Here is a 20715-nt window from a genome sequence, read left to right as displayed (position 1 = left end):
TTTTTTTCATACAATTGGGTCACCAACAGATAAATTAAGGTAGCAACGATTGAACTGTCCAGGTCTAGTTATGACTTAATGTCATTCAATTTGACATGACTACAAGCAAAAATGTAACTTGGAAGCTTGATGCGTATCATCTACAGTTGGCTGCTACTGATGTTTTAAATCTAGGTTTTTGTTTCAGTTTTTAGACACCAGTTCTCATATGCCAAGCTTTCTTTTTCAGTTAAAGTGACCCTTGAGTCAACAGTATTAAGTTGGCCAGATTGTCAGATGACTGTGCATCAGTATAATTAATTTTAGGAAGTTCTGGGTCAGATATGGCAGTAAAAGGCAATGGAGATCAAAACCGTGTTTGCTGAAGTCAGCAGGCAAAAGGTCTCAAACATAAAAGTCATGCAACCTGAACTGGTGAGTTCCGGTTTAATGTTTAAAATCTTATTATCAACACAAAGTTCTAACTTTCATGCAGAATTTAAAACTCATAGTTATTGTGATATGGGCTGCCTAAACAATTCACTTTATTACAACAGAAAAATTAATATATACCCCCACAGTCACAAAAGCACAACTTTGTGGTCCAGTTTAATCTCGTACAGATTTGCATGTACACTATGTAATACAGTGCAAGATTATTTGAAACCAGAAAGGCATATAGTTTACACACTTTTTTGTAGTAACCCTGAATGATTGTTATATGTAACCTGGTATTAAACCTAAAAGGAGTAATACATTAAATACATAAAATAATTACACATAATAAAACTGTAACACACAATAAACATTTCAAAGAGGTACATGTATCAATGATATGTCTCAATGATATGTCTCATTGTCATGATACAAAGCAACATTTTGTAAACAACTGTACAAAGTCATGCTTCTTATCAGTGTTTTCCTACATTGGATTGGATTGATTTGCAGGATGGCTGCTCCAACAGGAGACCCGATTGCACCCTAACCCTTTGTCACTGTTACTGTGCTTCCTGCAGACTGATCTGCTTATTCTGAGCTAGTCAGAAGTTTCTATACCTAACTGCAAAATACACTATCCATCTCCTCACAATTTTGCCCAAGCATCATGATCTTAACGTTGCAAGACATTGCACATATGGTAGGGCTGGGGGATATGGCTTATAAATAATATTTCTATATTTTTAGGCTATGCCGCAATATACGATATACACTACCGTTGGAGTTTGGAGTCACCTGCCACAAAAGCTCGATTCGGTACAGTCAGGTGGCTGAGACGAATACTGTATATTTTTGAATGGTCTTTCATGCTTTTAGGTTGTAGAAAGTCCTCTTTACAAATAGATGTTATTTTGTATGAAGGGTTTGCAAAAAAAGTAATGGTTTGTACATGGAGAACAAAACACTGTACAATGTTTCAACCAGACTGACAATTGAAAGAGACAGACAGACAGGCAGGCAGAAAGAGACAAAGGTACCTCTGAGCAACAGTTAAATAAGAATATAAGAAATCAGCTGGTAGAAGAAATTGAAAGCTTAGCATTAAAATCTGTGAGGATTTAAATAGGACAAGGTTGACAAGGTTTCAGTGTCAAGTGTACAATAATGCCTCTAACAAGCTGGACTTAACAGTTGCTTTAGCAAAGCTATTCTTAAGACTTCAAAATAGAAATAGTAGGTTAGTATTGTTACACACACACACACACACACACACACACACACACACACAAAACATACGGTATACTGATGGCTGATGTCTTACCCTATTCTATTTCAACAAAGGTTTTTCTGTACAGGTATTCCACAATGTCCAAATCTTTTCTTACAATTCCCCCATAAACCTTTATTCCAGCTTTTGCTGACTGCAGCACCTCTAAAGCCCCATGGAGCTAACAGCAAGACATCCCTTTACCTTTATAAAACTCACTGAAGGCATAATATATTTAGAGTATACATGATTAACATATTGCACCAATCAGAGCATAAAAACAGTTTAATAAAAATGGTTTTGCAGTGTCAGTTGAGGGCAGACCAGCTTTTTTCTGGGCCTTGCATTTATCTGCATGAGTGACAAACCCAACTACGTGTGCTTTAGTCTCAGGACAAAGAGGGGAACTTCAGCTCAGTGATGTCCACTTCGGGAGAGCTGCTGCCGCTGCTGCCGCTGTAAGTGTCCCTGCAATGGCAGGTGAATACATAAAATGAGTATTATAGCAGTAATACCTGACAGGGATTGCTTTGTTGTGCATGCAGGTGCAGTGATGAAATAGTGTCACTGTAAACTGCAGCTGTAATACCCATGGGTCTTTTAATGTAATTACATTGCATAATAATTTAGGAGTGCATATTACGACACTGAATAAAAATATGCTCGTAAATTTCCATTCATGTTGACAAGTCAACTAAATTGGAGTAAACACATAATACATACCAGAGATGTAAACTCATCAGGGGTGAAAAAGGAGACGAAGATGCGAATCCCTGTTGTTTAACTACATCATAAGTAATGTAGGTCTACTTTAGCTAGATTAAAGTATCTACACCGTTTTCCCATGAATTCTTTCATGCTCCAAAACAAATCCAAAAGCTAATCGTTTAATTACGCTGTGGTTATGACAGTATTAGCCTCGCTAATATTATCTTAGCATAAAGAAAATGGAACCATCAGGGGCTTACATTAACGCTAAGTTGGCACTTTGGCTGAGGAGCTCAACTTATTTTGTAATCGTCAGAAAAATGGTAATGTTAGTAACATTAAATGAGTAGTCCCAGAGCCCTAAAGTCAGCAATGTTATACAAGTGGAATTTGGAATAACAAGTACGCTAGCTAACGTTAGAGTCCATGTAAATAACATTAACACCTAACGTTACATCCCCATCATAATGGCTAGCATAATAGTCCCAAGCTTAACATATCGTCATACAAACCAATTAAGGTTATCATAACGCTACTGTAAGAGATTCTTAAGGCATGTGGGCAGTCAAAAACGGACCACCCAGAGACAGCTCTCTTCAGTCTTCACTCCTCTCAGGTGTGTTGCACGGCACGTGCCAAGCACGGAAGCCAATGGCTTTTTTTTTTTTTTTTTTAACTCACAAGGCATGGTTCTCATTTCATCGCCCCTCCCTTCAAACTTTCAAAAACTCATCAGATCTACATGAATCACACAAATGACTTATTTTGGATTTTGGATCGCAAAATCTATCACCTGCTTGAGCATCATACAGTAATTTAGCAGTTTCATTTGAACTTCCACCAAATAATGTTTGAATAACACATTGCTGTGTCAGAGCTTACCGTGGAGAAAGGCGACAGCCCTTGGTGAGGTAGCTCTGGAGTTTTCCTGCAGCAGCCAGCAGGAGGCCAAAGTATGGAGGAGAAGGTTTGATGGGCCTCGAGGTGAACTCTGGATGGTACTGCACTCCAACAAAGTAACAATGATCTGAAACAGCAAAGATTATTACAGACACATTGACCTCCACTACATTACGCTACACATACCACAGTTAGCATGTGACTTTATAAAACACATATCATAACAAAGGACAATTTCAGGCAAAGCATGTTTAAGAAACAGTAAAGATGGTAAGAGTACATCCTAAAGATCAGCCAGGTGAAAGCTTTTAGGTGATGTACAGCATGATGTATTCATTAGCAGCAGCATGTGGATGCTTTTTTTCCCCAATAACACTTTCCACTTACCCTCTAATTCAATGACCTCCATTCTCTCTCCTTCCACATCCTGGCCGACAAACTGAAGACCCTTTTTCTCAAAGTGGTGCTTCAGCTCAGGGTTCACCTAAAATGAGCAAAGGTTCAATGTAGGGGTGCCCAGATCACGTTTTTTTGCCGCCGATACCGATTGTCTGTGAGCCATATCAGCCCATACACGGCCGATGATCGGTTTTTTGTTTTGTTATAGCAGCTGGTATAGCGGTATTGTAGGTCAGTTGGACTGCTTTGTAGTGTATTGGGATTTCCATCAGGTGGCAGCATAACCCAGGTGCGCCTGAGCAACCACATGCGCAGGTCTTGGTCAGTGAACAAGGTGGGAGGTCAGACTACACTATACACACGGTACACGCATGCTGTTGTTGCTCTCAGCCGCATGCACGAGCGTTTAACCACAGGTGTGTAATACTAGTTTGCCTTCAGGGCTTTGCAACGAGAAATTATTTCATTAGCATTAATTATTTCATTTGGAAGTATTGAGCTTTTGACTAGATAAGTGAGACTTGGATTATGCTGCACAAGTTTTTTTGTGAGAGTTTTTAAATGGATGTCTTGATACAGTTTTGAGGTGTAATGCTATCAGTACCGGAGTGCACCTATGACATGCGTGAGCGGTTACATTTTGGCTCGTTTTGAAGGTTATGTAACCACTGCTCCTACAAGTGATGTGTGGGTCGGCGAGTTCAGGTAACCTTTCTAGAAAATATCACGGGTTCGGGTGGGCGGGTCAAAAAGTGACACAGCAGCATTCTGAGCTATTAATAACTTACAGAAACATTGCGTGCATTCCCCTCCCTCTCTCTCTCTCTCTCTCTCTCTCTCTCTCTCAAACACACACACACGCAGTGCTGGACTCCATTCTTTGACACAGTGCAGTAATCACATGTATTCACAGCCTTTGCTCAATACTTTGTTGAAGCACCTTTGGTACCAATTACAGCATCAAGTCTTTTTGAGTATGATGCTACAAGCATGGCACACCTATTTTTAGGCAGTTTCTCCCATTCTTCTTTGCAGGACCTCTCAAGCTCCATCAGGTTGGATGGGGAGCGTCGGTGCACAGCCATTTTCAGATCACACCTCCAGAGATGTTCAGTCGGGTTGAAGTCTGGGCTCTGGCTGGGCCACTCAAGGACATTCACAGAGTTGTCCCGTAGCCACTTCTTTGTTATCTTGGCTGTGTGCTTAGGGTCGTTGTCCTACTGGGGCGAAGGTTCATCTTCCAGTCTGAGGTCCAGAGCGCTCTGGAGCAGGTTTTCATCAAGGATGTCTCGGTACATTGCTGCATTCAAATTTCCCTCGATCCTGACTAGTTTCCCAGTTCCTGCCACTGAAAAACATCCCTACAGCATGATGCTGCCACCACCATGCATCACTGTAGGGATGGCATTGGCCAGGTGATGAGCGTTGCCTGGTGTCCTCCAGACATGACGCTTGCCATTCAGGCCAAAGAGTTCAATCTTTGTTTCATCAGACCAGAGAATTTTGTTTCTCATGGTCTGAGAGTCCTTCAGGTGCTTTTTGGCAAACTCCAGGCGGGCTGTCATGAGCCTTTTACTAAGGAGTGGCTTCCGTCTGGCCACTCTACCATAAAGGCCTGATTGAGTGCTGCAGAGATGGTTGTTCTTCTGGAAGGTTCTCCTCTCTCCACAGAGAAACGCTGGAGCTCTGTCAGAGTGACCATCGGGTTCTTGGTCACCTCCCTGACTAAGGCCCTTGTCCCCCCGATCGCCAGGCGGCCAGCTCTAGGAAGAGTCCTGGTGGTTGGATGATGGAGGCCACTGTGCTCATTGGGACCTTCAATGCTGCAGAAACTTTTCTGTACCCTTCCCCAGATCTGTGCCTCGATACAATCCTGTCTCTGAGGTCTACAGACAATTCCTTGGACTTGATGCTTTGTGCTCTGACATGCACTGCTAACTGTGGGACCTTATATAAGCAGGTGTGTGCCTTTCCAAATCATGTCCAGTCAACTGAATTTACCACAGGTCTACTCCAATCAAGTTGTAGAAACATCTCAAGTATGATCAGTGGAAACAGGATGAACCTGAGCTCAATTTTGAGTGTCATGGCAAAGGCTGTGAATACTTATGTACATGTGATTTTTTTCGTGTTTTTATTTTTAATAAATTTGCAAAGATTTCAAACAAACTTATTTCACAATGATTTTGGGGTATTGTTTGTAGAATTTTGAGGAAAATAATGAATTTAATCCATTCTGGCATAAAGCTGTAACATAACAAAATGTGGTAAGTCCCCACAATCAAATGTTAGACTGATTTAATGAATAGTTTCATCATGTTGAGAATATTACGAGGCATTCAGCCAAACATCGAACTGAGTAGTATTAGCCGATAATATGGATGTAGTAGGTTGTAACTAGTGTGAATAAACATAAATAGTTTGTTTTGAATGATTAAATTAAGCAGCATTTGAAATGTCCATTCTGAGGAATAGTTGCAGTGCATACAGAGGTCAAGCTCATCTAATAGGCTAGGCTATGAAAACATAGCTAAGCAAGCTTTCATTTCCTGCAGGCATTGTGGATGCAGCACATGCTGGCCAAGTTTAACAGGCTGGTTTTGTAATGTTTCTTTGTAAAAACCGTCAGAAGAGTGAATGATGTTTTGCTGCGTTTTCATCTTTACTAGTTAACGTTAGCTAATTACAGACTGCTGCTCAAAAGCTACCGGCAGCTACCGGCAACTTTTAAGGTGGAATTTTTTCTTACATGTTACTCAATATATAATAATAATAATAATAATAATAATAATAATAATAATCTTTATTTATATAGCGCCTTTACAAACCAGAGTTACAAGGTGCTTCACAAAATACAATACCATACAGATAAAACAATGCATGAGCTGACGTCGTGAATCAATCAATACACCTTAAATATCAATATGACAACTTTGACCATTCTATTTGTTTTTATTGGCTCCCTTGCATGACATATGCTTTAGTGAGGATTGGATCTTCAAGCACTTAAAAAAAAAAAAAAAAGGATATGAATTTCAACGGGATTATGCTAACTGCAAATATTCAATAAGCAATTTCCTCGCTTGGAGGAAAAAAGTGGCGGAGGGTCGTTCCGGAGGGTCGTTCCGGTGCGATCCGGCAGCACTACACCTATCGTTTTGCCATTTTAAAAACAAGAGCGCCATCAGCTTAGTAATTGATATACAAATCATTTTGGGGGTGAAGTGCTCCTTTAGGTTAGTTAGCATGCGACAATGCCAACAACTCAGCTGAGAATTGGCTCAGTTTTTTGCATCATCTATCAGATTTTCGCGATTGGGGACTAGAAAGTATTAATTCCAATCTCCCAAATCACATACTTTTACTGAATATCGGCCGATGACGATTGGCGGCCGATCAATCTGGGCATCCCTAGTTCAATGATTCAGGAAAGATTTTTGAGAAATAAGGTTTTGATCTTATAATACTTCAACACTAGATTTGAACACAAAGATGAAAAGCAGAAAGATTAAAAGGGAACCTGAAGTCCTTGCAACGTGTACAGGCAGAATAAGAAGTTCTGCGCTCCCAGATAAAAAGCTTTAAAACATTGTTTTGGTCTCTACCTCAAATCTGTGTCTGTGCCTCTCGTCAACATATTCCACATCTCCGTACAGTTTTCCTAGAACATTGAAATATCAGTCATCAGAAGCACAATAACTGGAAAGGCCAAAAAGCCAACCGTCCACCATTAATTTAAGGAGGATACATACTCAGTACACTGGTGTTGGATTTGAAAATGGTCCGCCTCTTCCCCAGCCTCATAGTCCCACCCATCTGTCCTTGGTTGTGCTCTGGCATGTCAATCACCTGTTGAGATCAAACAGGATGTTAAAACCATTCTGGTGAAGACTAGCTGATATGATGTGATATGAGCATGGCAGAAAAAGATAACCTACCACGGGGTATTTTGATTCTGGATTAAATTCTGTGGAGTTGGCATCTGAAAAAGATAAGCAAAACTGATCTAAGCTCAAATCAACTGCCCAACAGGTCTAAGGTTCTTTCATCATTAAATTAGAAACCATAGGAATCAAATATTTCTTAGCAGTGTCCCAAGCTGAACTGTGCAATTACTCACCTTCCCATCCGAGAACATTGCGGGCAAACTCACACACTGCCAGCTGCATGCCCAAACATACCCCTGCGCAAAACAAGACAAGCAGGATTTTTGCATAATGAGAGCTATTGTAAGGATTCATAAATAAAGAAAGACTGAAGATCCCCACTGTGTAAACCACTTACACGACTAACTCTAGAGTATTTGCATATGATTATACAGTGCCTATAAAAAGTATTCACCTCTCTTTGGACTTTTCATGTTTCATTATTTTTACAACTTCGAATGTTATAAGTAGATACAATTAAGCTTCTTTATTGTCAAAGTGAGAACAAATCTCTACAAATGGATCTAAATTACGTATAAATATAACACACAAAGTATCTGATTGCACAAGTACTCATGCCTTTCAGGTGTATTTTTTGTTGTCACCTGTGGCAGTAATATAAGCTTTGAATTTATGGATAGAGTGGGTCTGTAAGAACTGTATATACCTGAACACAACATTTTTTTCTCATTTGTCTTTGCACAATTGTTCAAGCTATGTAAAGTTGCATGGAGATTCTTAATGAACAGCAATTTTCAAGTCCTGACACATTCTCTCAATTGGTTTGAGTTCTGGAGTCAATGATATGGCTGTCAAATACAAACATTGTTTCTCATTTTGTGTAGCTTTAGCTTTATATTTCAGGTTGATGTTTTGCAGGAAAATGCATTTTATCACAAGTCACAGTTCCCTGGCAGACTGTGGCAGCTTTTCCTTCAAGATTTCTCTATATTTTGCTGAATTAATTTTGCCCTTCACAAACCTTCCAGGGCCTGTTGTACCGAAGCATCCCCACAGCATGATGCTGCCGTAGAGGTGATGGGCACTGAACTTAATGTCAAACTTCTTAATACTATGGGCTGCACCAGTGACAATTTAAGTAATCTGTGTCAAAGTGGTGGAACATTTGTGCAATCAATTATATTTTGTTTTATATTTCATATTTGTACTAATATTAATTTAAGAGTTTTGTTTTCACTTTCACTTTTCTACTACATCCACTGAGTCTTGTAAAACAACATATCAGCAAATAACTTCTTTAGAGACACTGTAGCTATTAATTTAGTTGTTTTATCCAAAGTAATGCAAGTATGAAGCTGCATACCAAAAATGTCTTAAGTAACAGTCGACAAATAGGAGGGAACAACATGTTTTACGTTTAGTCTTCATCAGTTTTGCTTATAGCACGAAATCTTACAATATAATATAATGAAGGAGAATGCAGAACCTATGAGACAAAGTAGAATCTCTCTTACCCAGCAATGGCTTATTCTGTTTCCTCGCCCAGTTAATAGCCAGCATCTTGCCTTCCGTCCCTCTCACACCAAAACCTCCTGGTACCAACACACCACTGTGGGGTAGAAGAAAGGAATGACAGCCTCAGTTCATCTTATAAATTAGTCCAGATTATTATTTTTTTTTGAGACAAACATTACACAATATCAATACCTGTATACAGAGACACATTACTAATAACAGTGTTATGACTGAAAAACTAAAGACAGTCTGAGAGGTAGAGTTTAAGACAAGTTACAGTAGATTTTGTAAATGACATCTATTATTTGACTAAACAGATACAACTCTTGAAAGACTACTGCTAGTAAATATTTTTTTAGGATACTATGAAGAGAGAGACATTAATATGTCTGTAGTTTAAGGTGATGATGGGAATATGACCTGTACTTGCTTATAAGCTTTGGCGATAAAAGGGATATTAATTGCAACACTCCTATTCACTCAATATAAAATTTTCCTGAAGACAATTATGTATAGGAAATCGCATAAATAATTGGGAGAGTTTAAGTTATTTGAGTCTTCATTCTTCACACATGCACTGGAAGAAATGTTCCCATGGCACTAACTAGTTTATGCTGGTCTCTGTCATTCCATATTTGGAGGGAGTCTAGGGGCAAAAGGCTGGACAGCTATTGTAGTAGCCATCAATCTAGTAAACTAGTTCAATAAACACACTGATGACGACTAAACTAGGTTGCTACCTAGTGTGCAAATGTTTTTTTTGCATTTGAGATACTATGTGGTAAGAAATTATTGCTCATGATCTGATTAGGAAACACTGGCTTTCTCCATAGACTAGATAGATAAATTAATGCACCAAAGACTAAAACTAATGCATCCACAAAACAAACCTGTTTTCGTTTCAGTCCCATGTTAATGTCTGCTTGAAAATAGCTACAGGACTCACAAATGTAACTTTTTTATTATTTCATTTTAGCAATATAAAGTTTTACAGTAAATTGCGGACGTAATCTATACACGGAAATGTAATAAAACATTGTGAATTTCTAAGAAAACACATAAGTCCACTGACAATTTTATGAAGCTGCATGAACCCCTGGGCATGACAGCACTCTAGTGCCATCATGTGGCATACATGATAACACTGTATCACCAGAGTGTAAAACTTAATATTGATCATTGTAGATTTTCAACATCATCCAAGTTTATTGGCACTTGTGTTCTCCCAGGTTTGTCTACTCACTGAGAACTGCAGAGTTTTTGCCAGGCCTCATGATATTTCACTGGTTCATCTTGCAGAGTGGTAGTCTCCAGGTCTGCAGAGTCTATGTACTGTAGTAATAACAAACAGCATCATTTGGAAAGAGATCAGTCAACATCATGGCGAACAGGCTAACTACTGTGTAAATATGGCAATTGTGATGTCATTATGCCGTTTTAAAAATGTGTTCTGTATCAACACTCAACACATAAACTGCAAAGAAGTGATGCAAAATCCAGAAATCAATACACAAAACATAAAAGTGCAAAATGTTTCCATACCTTGACCTCTAGTTTGTGATTAATGGCGAGGGCTGAGTGCTCTAGGGCCTTGATAACAGAGGTGTAGGAGTCGGCCAACTTTGTGTATTTCCCCACCAGGGCTATGGAAACATGCTCTAAGAGACGGTCAGATCTGAGAAGAGAGTCACAGTACTGACCTAGTGCATCATTTAATCATAACTCCACAGCTACTCAAAGAACAATTCAATGTTCAGCGATTTAACCTCTACAGTACGCTGTAGTGATGGAGGAACATTTGTCTTTCAAAGTTCAACAGTCTTTGGTTTGTAACGCAATTCCCAGAAGTGACAAAGTGCCTGAGTGCTTTAAAGTGTTCCATAACTGTGAGATTAATGTTTGTAATGATTTGTGTCCATTAGGGCTGCAGCTAACCATTATTTTAATAATAGAGTATTCTACAGATTAATCGAGTAATCGGATAAGAAGTACTTTTTTTTTTATAGAAAAATCTACATTTTTATTGCTTAAATTGCATGCAATAATATTATCTGACAAAAATAAACCCATTTAGTGCATTTAAGTGCCATATTACATTTTGGGTTTTAAAGAAAAACATTTCGAAAACAAACACCTTTTGCTTAAAAAAAAAAAAAAAAAAAGGTATAACTACAAAAAAGGTTGAACTACAAGTTTCAACCTAACTACAGCTCAGGCATAACGTAAATGGTAAATGGACTGTACTTCTTCTGACCACTCAAAGCGCTTCACACGACACACTACATATTGCGTTCACCCCATTCACACACACATTCATACACTGATGGCAGAACTGCTCATCAGTACAAAGAAACTAATCATTCACACACTCACAGGGCACAGCCCTCGGGAGCACTGAGGGAAGCCAGGATCGAACCACCAACCTTACGATTGGTGGACGACCCGCTCTACCACTAAGCCAAGTAGGCCTTTACTGTCTTCTTTGTGGCATTTGTAGGAGGCAAAAATGAGTTGACAGGAACTGTGACTATCATAATAATAATAAATAACATGAATGAAGCTCAGGCTTTCACAAAATGACTGCAGCATTTTATTTTCTGTGGTTAATATCTTGAACAAAACCTAGCTAACTTAGGGACATCATAACTAGCCACCACTTGGGAAAAGTTAGCAGCTAAGACAGACTTCCTTACCTGTCAGCCATCTTCTTCCACTTTGTGAGCATCTTCCTAGGCCTCATCTCGATAGGCAGGTTCAGCCGCTGATACAAGTAGCTCACAACACCCTGGTCCTCCAGCAGCAGGGGCACTTTGTACACTGAGGAGACATCTTGGACACAGATCACCTGGAAATAATTACAAAACATGTTCTTCCAGCTTTATTTCTTATTTGGCATGTTATGTTGTTAGCGTGTTTACATTAAACATGTGACGTACAATTTAATTGTCCCCAAAATTGTCTGATAAAAACCCACAAACGTTTGAAAATGACTCAACATTACAATTACATGAATCATAAGTTATACTGCTGTTTATTTGTGGTGGCTTTTGTGTTGTTTTTTTATTTTTTTATTTAATTTCTAAAGATTTTCATCATTTGAGGCTAGAAGTTCTCAAAATACATGTTTGAGCTTTGTATGCAGTGGGCATTGAAACAATACAGTTGCATGGCTCTTACATCCCAGCAGTAGGCCTGCGACCAATTGACCAGCAAGTGTCACAGACGTTCACACATCATCAGATAACGATTCAATCAAATATCACTCAACCCTAGCATACAGTGAAGAAGTAGTTATCCATACTTAGTTCATGTCCTTCTTATATGCACTGTATACCTATTGTATTATCACATACAACATGAATTGTCCCAGTTCATGACTAATGTTAGCATCATGCTCCGCACAGAGCTTCAAGTGAGAGAAAAAAAAAAAAAAAAAAAAAAAAAAAAAAAAAAAAAACATCACAAAACCTCACCTGTGTGGGCTCCACATGACAAAACATGGAGATCTTCTCCTTGACAGCCGTTTCTAGGGGCGTTGAACAGCGGCACATAATCTGACAAAATCAATATATTTATTTTTTTATCATAATATACAACAGGACTACGGTATAGTTTCAGAGATTCCTATCTACACATCATATCTTAGACTTGATGTCAGATTTTATTTGGTTGTGTACACCATGAAATGAAGACATAACCAAGAATTATTGGTTATAGATTTCTACATATAAAAAGGGAAAGTAGAGGCACAGCCTGTTTATATCTGGGGTGCAAGTGGGAATGCCAAGTAGTTGTTTATTTTAAATTCTATTGTACTTTTTTGGCATTTTATTTGAGAGTGACAGTAGAGAGAGAGAGAGAGAGAGAGAGAGAGAGAGAGAGAGAGAGAGAGAGAGAGAGAGAGAGAGAGAGAGAGAGAGAGAGAGAGAGAGAGAGAGAGAGAGAGAGAGAGAGAGAGAGAGAGAGAGAGAGAGAGAGAGAGAGAGAGAGAGAGAGAGAGCGCCAAATTGTAAGCTGATTTACCAAATCTGGAGACAAGCCTAGCCCTCTGAGCTCTCGGACACTGTTCTGGGTCGGTTTGGTTTTCTGCTCTCCTGTGGTATTGGGCTGAGAACACAAAAGCAAAAACAAAATAAATAATAAGACTATAAACCCTCTGAAACACAAGCATTGATTTTATTGATGTAGAATTTGTTTCTCTTTTATAAACTGTTTTTAGCAGGTTTCTGATCAAGAAAACAATGAGGTTTTTTCATTTTTGGGGTATTGGAGGATGTTGTGAAAACGTTGCAAAATTGCAACAGCGGGTCTTAGCGCTTACAAATATCACCACTTAAATTTTAACAAAGTCCATAGATTATTAGGCATTGATGATTCAATAATATCACAATATGTATCTTCAAAATTTATTTTATTTACATGAAAATGTCAGCACAATAAAAAGCAATTTAATGAGATTAGTTAAAATTGTAATCCATGCTATAATGCATTTCCGCTCGATAAAAAACTAAGAAAATTATTTGTTATTGGAACTTTTTTTACCTTGCAAAACAAGAATTTTATTACATCAGTCCTCTACAGTTTCTTCATATTTACTTTGCTTGAACATCATAATGACTTTTGATGTCTGAGGACACTTCTTATTTGGTGAATGCCATCCTCGTTTGGGTCTCCTTATGCGTGAAACTGAAGGAAGCAGTTTTTTGATCTGTGAAGCACAAACGAACATCACACTAGATGCATGCAGTTGATGTATAGCCATTGTCGCAGCGGCCTCTTGTTTTAGCTTTCATTGGCAAGTGCCCCACATTATCCATGTGAACATCAGGAGGGGGGCTGTGGGTGATCTTTTTCGCACTGGGGCTTTGTGCCCTTGCCCTATCCATGGATGGTCTGCTTCTCTTCAGGGTATTGATTTGGATGAGAGAAGTTGCCAGCTGTGCCTGGAAGCGCCTCCTGTTCATGACTTCCTTTTCAGGGTTCTACAGTCATGCTTGAATTGCAGCCAAGCATTGACCACTCCAAGGAATTCAGCAAATCAATCCCACCCATGAATTGGTTGTACGTCTTCACAATGGATGATTTACTCACTTTAATGTAGGACTTGGTGGATTGGTCCCACCGGGAAACCTTGTTAACTGGGTGAGGACCATCAAAGGTGAAGAGAAGAATAACTGACCGGTTATCATACCACCTTACAGCACAAATGTTGTGACTTTGCTTCACTCATCAAAGCTCCCTCTGCCTTGTTTTCTCAGCTCCTTCTCTTCTGCTAACCTGAGGTTTGGCACACGCACAGGGTGCACTGTTCCAACAAAGTGGATATCACGCTCAAGGAGTTTGATGAGTAGAGACACCGAAGTGAAGAAATTGTCTGCAAAGACCTTATAGTTTTGTCCTGCAGGAAGTGTTGGTGCAAGCTTCATGACTACATCTCCTGATGATCCAAGCTCAGACTTAGCGCGTTTACCCTGCACACTCCCTTGGTACACGTCACAGTTGCAGAGTATGCCAGAGATTCCTGATCCTGACAAAGTGGATGGATGAAAGCAAGGACCGGAAACGATTACGAGGCATTACATCAGCTACAGGGCCATAGCGTCTGTCAGCTTCCCAGTAAACCCTGACATCAGGCTACTAATACTATACCCATTTGCAAGTACATACCTATCATTTGCTCTAGCTCTTTCACAGATATGTCAGCAACTGTCCCATGTTTCTAGAGACTGTACTCATTGCTCTTGACCATCACATTCTGCAGCATCTCTGAGGGCACAAATCTCTGGAAGTACTCCAATGGGGTTTGTAGTATACATAGTATTCGGCAATAAAATCAGTACCTGTGGAGGTTGTTTGAGGGTTTATGAACTCTTTCTTTAACCAGCGAAGCTCTCTGCCTTCTGCATTCTGCCTGCACTGTGCTGTACCAGGAATATCCTCACTGTCGCTGCTCACCTTTTCTGTCTGACTTTCTGCCTGGTTCTCACTTAGGCTTTCACTCTCTCCTTCATTGCCAATTGAAAAGTCCTGATCCGGGCCATCCTATGCTAGGTTTTCTTCATTGCTATCACTGCTCTCTGACTCACTCTCAAAAATCATTTGTATCTCCATATCAATGACATCCAATACATCCGAACTGAGTACACTCTTCCTTTGTCAATGGCAATGTGAAAAGTTTTTTTTGTTTTAGAAATTTAGATAGCTAAAGCAACACACACACACACACACACACACACACAATACCTATATGCTGTAGGCTATACACACACACACACACACCACAGTTCCCACACTTTCTTAAACATCAAATTCAAGGACTTTCCAGGCCCAATTCCCTCAAATTCAAGGACCCAACACAGATCAAGGTTCATTACTGTTACAACACTGAGAATTTCTTTAGAATAGCAAGCTTTATAGAAGCTAACAAAAAATAAAAAGAGAGAGAGGCTTTAATGTGCGAACATGTCTCAATTGTGCTGTGCTACAGAGATGTTACTTTAAGAAAAAAAAAAATATCAAAAGAACTATAATTTCTATTCTTATAAAATACACAAATTCAAGCACTTTCAATGACCCTCGTCTATGTATGTCGTTTTTCTAAAACTTTCAAGGCTTTGATTTTTTTCCCCCTCAAGGATTTCAAGGACCCGTGGGAACCCTGATATACACTGTATATTGCCATAGGTAGTACAACTGATGAATTTACTCATGACTCAGTGATGGTGCCTTGTGTGTGAGAAAGTGAGCCCATTGAAGCCCAGTGCTGCGTCACAGTGCACAACTGTGGGTCTCTGAGGGTTAATGCAGATGTAGTGATCCTGCAGTTATCCCATTTTCTGTTCACCAGTGTGCCATACCTGTGGTATCAGGCTGACATGGATGTTGCAAAAGTTCTCTCTCTTCACCTTGAACTGGAACTGTCTGAAGGCCTCAATGAAGGGCATGCTTTCAATGTCCCCCACTGTGCCTCCCAGCTGTTGACACAAAACACCAGCTTAGACCACAGAACTGCATGCATGAACACACACGTTTTCAGCACCTTAAATAATCCTGGCACAGTCTTGTAACATACAAAATGCCTTAAGCTGTACTGAGTCCATAATACAGACAGTGCTGGTTTTGATGTATGCCGTGAGAAAAGAAAAGAACTGCTGGAGGCAAGGCAAGGCAAGGCTAGTTTTCTTGTATAGCACCTTTCAACAAAAAGGCAGTTCAAAGTGCTTTACATAGACAGAAAAGCATAAAAAAAGTTATAAAAGAAACAAAAATGCAATGTAAAAAAGACACATAAGTAGGATTTTAAAGAGTAAAACAAAATAGAAAGATAAAAATGAGCTACAATACAAGACAAATCAAACAGTGCAATAAAAATTACAGTGCAGGTACAGTGCAAGATATGAATAAAAAGTCCCAGGTTTAACTTGAAGAACTGGAGTGATGTGACCCACTCTCCTGGTCTTAGTGAGGACTCTAGCAACAGCTTTCTAAATCAGCTGCAGATTTTTTAGAGAGACCTGTAAAACAGTGTTACAGTAGTCGAGTCTACTGAAGATAATCGCATGGACAAGTTTTTTCTAAATCTTGCTGAGACATAAGTCCTTTAATTCTAGATATATTCTTAAAGGTGACAGTAGGTGATTTTGTAATTGTCTTAATGTTAAATTTTATTTTCTATGAATAGTTTGTGGTCTTTAACATTAACGATTGGAATTAAGCATCAACTTTAAATCTTTCTTCTGGGTCCAAAAACACTTAATTCTGTTTCATGACAGGGTAACAATTTATCTTTGTTTATGAGGATATGACCCTTTTCAGCTGCAAATATACTAAAGCTGAAATACTTTTGCAGTACATAATGTCAAACAGACACTTGATTTATACCACTAAGATTAGTTTTATTTTTTTAACAAAATAAAAACACTTTGTTTTGTACAGTTTGTTTCCCATGGGTGAAAATAGAGCCGGGCTTATAGCAGGGGATAGTTTTACAGACTCTCCACACAAATCCATTTTTAAATCCCTTGATTTTTCAGTTTTTCAAAATAATGTTTGTTTTTTTGCTCACAACCCATTTGGGTACATTCAGCAATTTCTTGCCACTGCTTGTTGAATGGTGCCAATATTTTCTATGGCTTCAGGCAACATGCTTGGTTTCATATCATTTTTGGTTTTTATTTCTCGATAACACACTAAAAGAAATGCCCTGGTCACAAATCACTTAAGATTGGTCCATGGGAGTTGTTGAAATATATGACCCTTTTGATTTGACGACAGGTTTTCAGTGTCCTTTTGTGTTGAGTACAAAATCTAGTTTGGCCATCTACATAAATTCCTGCGTGAGGAGAACAGAGACAAGTACCTAAGACCAACTTACCTCTATGACACAAACTTGAGGCTCCACACCATCATCATCTACTGAGATCCTGGCCTGCTTCATTACTCGCTCCTGGATGGCATCTGTGATGTGGGGTACCACTGAAAACAGATTTATAGAATAAAAGTCATATAAAACCAATAAACACGGCTCACTGGACATACATGGGAAGGAAAATACAGCTCCTGCCAAATGATGAGTTCTAAAGACACACTGGAAAATACAAATACAAACAAGTGTGTTGCTGTGCCACATGTCCACCAAACTTTTGCCAAAGGCGGGGTTGCAGAATTTAAGGGGGAGCTTCCATGTTTTGTAGTAGGTGCACTCACTCACCCTGTACAGTCTTGCCCAGGTAATCTCCCCTCCTCTCCTTGTTGATGACCGACTGGTAGATCTTTCCAGTAGTGAGGTTGTTGTCTCTGGTAAGACGGATGTCCAGGAAACGCTCATAGTTCCCCAAGTCCAGATCCACCTCCCCACCGTCATCAAGAACAAAAACTTCACCTGCACAACACAGATATTACATCCATTTATCATAGGGTTAGTGAAGCAGCAGATCCAAAACTGGCAGAAACTCAGTGCTTTGCTCACTAAAACAACAAATATCTATTGTATGGAAACAGCTTGCCCCATGCCATTCAGCTAAGGGTGGTGTGTCTTCCCACTAAGCCACACCACATCTTACCATATATTAACTGCAGGACTCAACCACACAATCAAATAAAAACAGTAGATGCCAGTCAAGGATGATAAAAAGCAACCGTGTTGAATGCACTCAATCACTCACCATGTTCATAAGGTGAAAAGGTGCCTGCATCAATATTGATATAAGGATCGATTTTGATGGCTGTGACGTGAAGTCCGCAGGACTTGAGGATTGTTCCCAAGCTGCTGGCAATGATCCCCTTACCAATACCAGATATGACACCACCAGTAACCAGGATGTACTTCATAGTGGCAAGTGAAGACTAAACACAAAAAAATCAAGCGGGCATGTATTCAGTAAATACACCTGCAAAAGTATGTTGCACAACACTTCCAACTCAACCACATGCGAGATGAAGAGCTAATGCAATACACACATTATGAGCTGTGAGATGCAGATTACATCTGAATTTGTGCCTTCACTTTATCCAGACACATATCGCGTGGTGACATTTAACGAGTAAATCCGACAAAATCAAAAGTATCCCACCCTAACCTGAGAGTGTGTTTAAAGCTTACAGTCACTGCAGGTTTTACATTGTGTTCAGATTATATGACATGAACGGAAAATACCAGCGACACAAGCACGAAAATATGAAGAAAAGGAATGAAAGGGACTCCTGTGAGCTTTCTGGGTGACTTCATTCCAATATTATGATGCTAGTCTTACTTGTCATTAAAAGAACGCCCAATACATCATTACACAAAGCTGTTAAACTGTAACGACCTAGCTCAGTTAGCTATCGGTCCACAAATTGCAGCCAAGAACTGCTTTGTCACAATCAGTCCTGCAAGCAAAATGGTAACTTGCTTGACAGAGGTAAAGTTAATATGTGCACCCTGCGTGACTTACACAGCAGTTAAGTTAGCTAGCTAACTGTGAGCAATTTCGAGACGACTACTTTAGCAGCATTTTAACTATAAACTGGCAACTGACTCTCTAGCACACAATATATGTCTTTAAAGCCACACAAACTTAGCTAACGGCTACAGAGAAAGACGGTGTTGGTAAGTAGCGATTAATACGAGTAACTGAGAATTTTACTAACTCTACCTCTATTTACGAAGCATCAGGCTCCACGTTTCTGCCGCAGTAAAAACACGACAAAACACGTGTGAGAAGCTGACTGATCCACTTCTCCACAGTACAGCTTGTACAGTTTCAATATTATGATTATATCAATTCCCTCTTTTTAGCCTGTCAGGCAGTCCTTAGTCTGTCGCGCACACAGGATCCACCAATCAGGTGGATGAATTCAGGATTAGGTTACTGAGAAAGTCTCGTTGAGAGGCTGAACTCTGGGCGACAGTTCCCCAAAAGTTTTCATCGTGTGATATCACATTTATTGGATTGAATGAAGTATTTCAAGGTCAATGAAAGAAATTGATCAGCTTTATTGAAACATAATCAGTTAACCATGTTGTCCTGTCCTTGTAACGTAAGTTAGTTATTTGCCATGACTGTTTATTTAAAAACATAGGGTATATATATATACATACATATTCATATTTAAACTATTATTTTTATCATATAATACTTTCACCTGTATTCTTTTATTTGTTCTTTCAAACTGCAGTCTCGCCACTAGATGGCGTATGAGTTCTATGTTGCAATATTCAGCAGATATCTAGGTTAAATTGAGCTTTTAACACACATAAGGTTACTTATAAATAATGAACCCAGTGACTTATTGAGGGTAATAAGGCATCAGATATAGCAACAAAGAGATTAATACTGGTGTAAGCATAGATATCCTTATAGATTCTAGTTTGGTCAAGTGAGGGACTACACAGTAGAGCAATAGTCCCATCAAAACCGCATTTATACAGTAATACTGTCTCTGAGATATTAAAGTTTTCTTCATGTATTCACTGTCGTGCTGCTCCAGTTTTGCTGTGGGTAATGAGAGTGGTGATTCTAATTCATTTCTGTCCATGATCTTGATCTAATTAAAGACCTCATCCCTGCCACCTCATTTTCATAAGCTGTTCCCTTCAATTACATCTGACAAGTGAGCACAGACACACATTAACCTCCTGCATGAAGAGGTACTGTGCTTCTTTTATCGCTCTGCAATCTTAAAATAACAGGCAGGGCAATTCAAAGGCAATTCCACATCCTTCAATACACCATTTTGGAAAACACATCTGTGGATGGCAGTGTACTCTAATACCCACCTACAATATCTTCCTGTTTTCTGATACAGATGACAAGATAGTGCCATGCAAAAACTTGTTTTGCACTGTGTTTTGGTCATATGTCTGACTGTGGCCAAAGTCAGTTGTGACAGCTCATCCTTGTTTGTCTACTGTATATAATGTTTTTTACTTTCCAAAAAGAGCAAGAGAAGACAATGAGTCTGGAGAGATCTGAAAACTGAATGAAACTTTACTCAAAATAACTTCAGGCTATAAGTCTTTTAAAGGGGGGAAATGGACCTGACCTGATTTGTCCACCTAAACATATTGGATCTCATACAAAATTGACTTACTTTGCTACTATTAAAATTGACATAACATCATATAGCACTGCAAGCTTG

General features: G+C 39.2%; 1 protein-coding gene across 5 annotated transcripts; it reads right to left on the bottom strand.

The window, feature by feature from the left end:
- Positions 1–571: 571 nt before the first annotated feature.
- Positions 572–19383, bottom strand: LOC122881937 (CTP synthase 1-like). 5 transcript variants are annotated; one of them, XM_044208724.1, is made up of 18 exons: positions 19230–19383; positions 18258–18438; positions 17804–17974; positions 17468–17568; positions 15951–16067; positions 13117–13200; positions 12567–12647; positions 11787–11938; positions 10636–10768; positions 10337–10425; positions 9093–9187; positions 7812–7874; positions 7630–7673; positions 7444–7540; positions 7297–7352; positions 3680–3776; positions 3275–3419; positions 572–2152 (listed from the first exon to the last, which is right to left on the bottom strand). In XM_044208724.1, the coding sequence occupies exons 2-18, from the start codon at positions 18421–18423 to the stop codon at positions 2074–2076; spliced, it is 1770 nt and encodes a 589-aa protein (XP_044064659.1). In that variant the 5' UTR covers positions 18424–18438; positions 19230–19383; the 3' UTR covers positions 572–2073. The 5 variants fall into 5 exon arrangements, with proteins under 5 accessions (XP_044064659.1, XP_044064662.1, XP_044064660.1 ...); XM_044208727.1 differs by having other exon boundaries at positions 19156–19373; XM_044208725.1 differs by having other exon boundaries at positions 18258–18442; positions 19160–19372.
- Positions 19384–20715: the final 1332 nt, after the last annotated feature.

This window comes from Siniperca chuatsi, linkage group LG9 (assembly GCF_020085105.1).
Source record: "Siniperca chuatsi isolate FFG_IHB_CAS linkage group LG9, ASM2008510v1, whole genome shotgun sequence".
In the NCBI taxonomy this organism is placed as follows: domain Eukaryota; kingdom Metazoa; phylum Chordata; class Actinopteri; order Centrarchiformes; family Sinipercidae; genus Siniperca; species Siniperca chuatsi.
The sequence above is the reverse complement of the archived record's forward strand: the minus strand, read 5'-3'. Positions and strand labels throughout refer to the sequence as shown.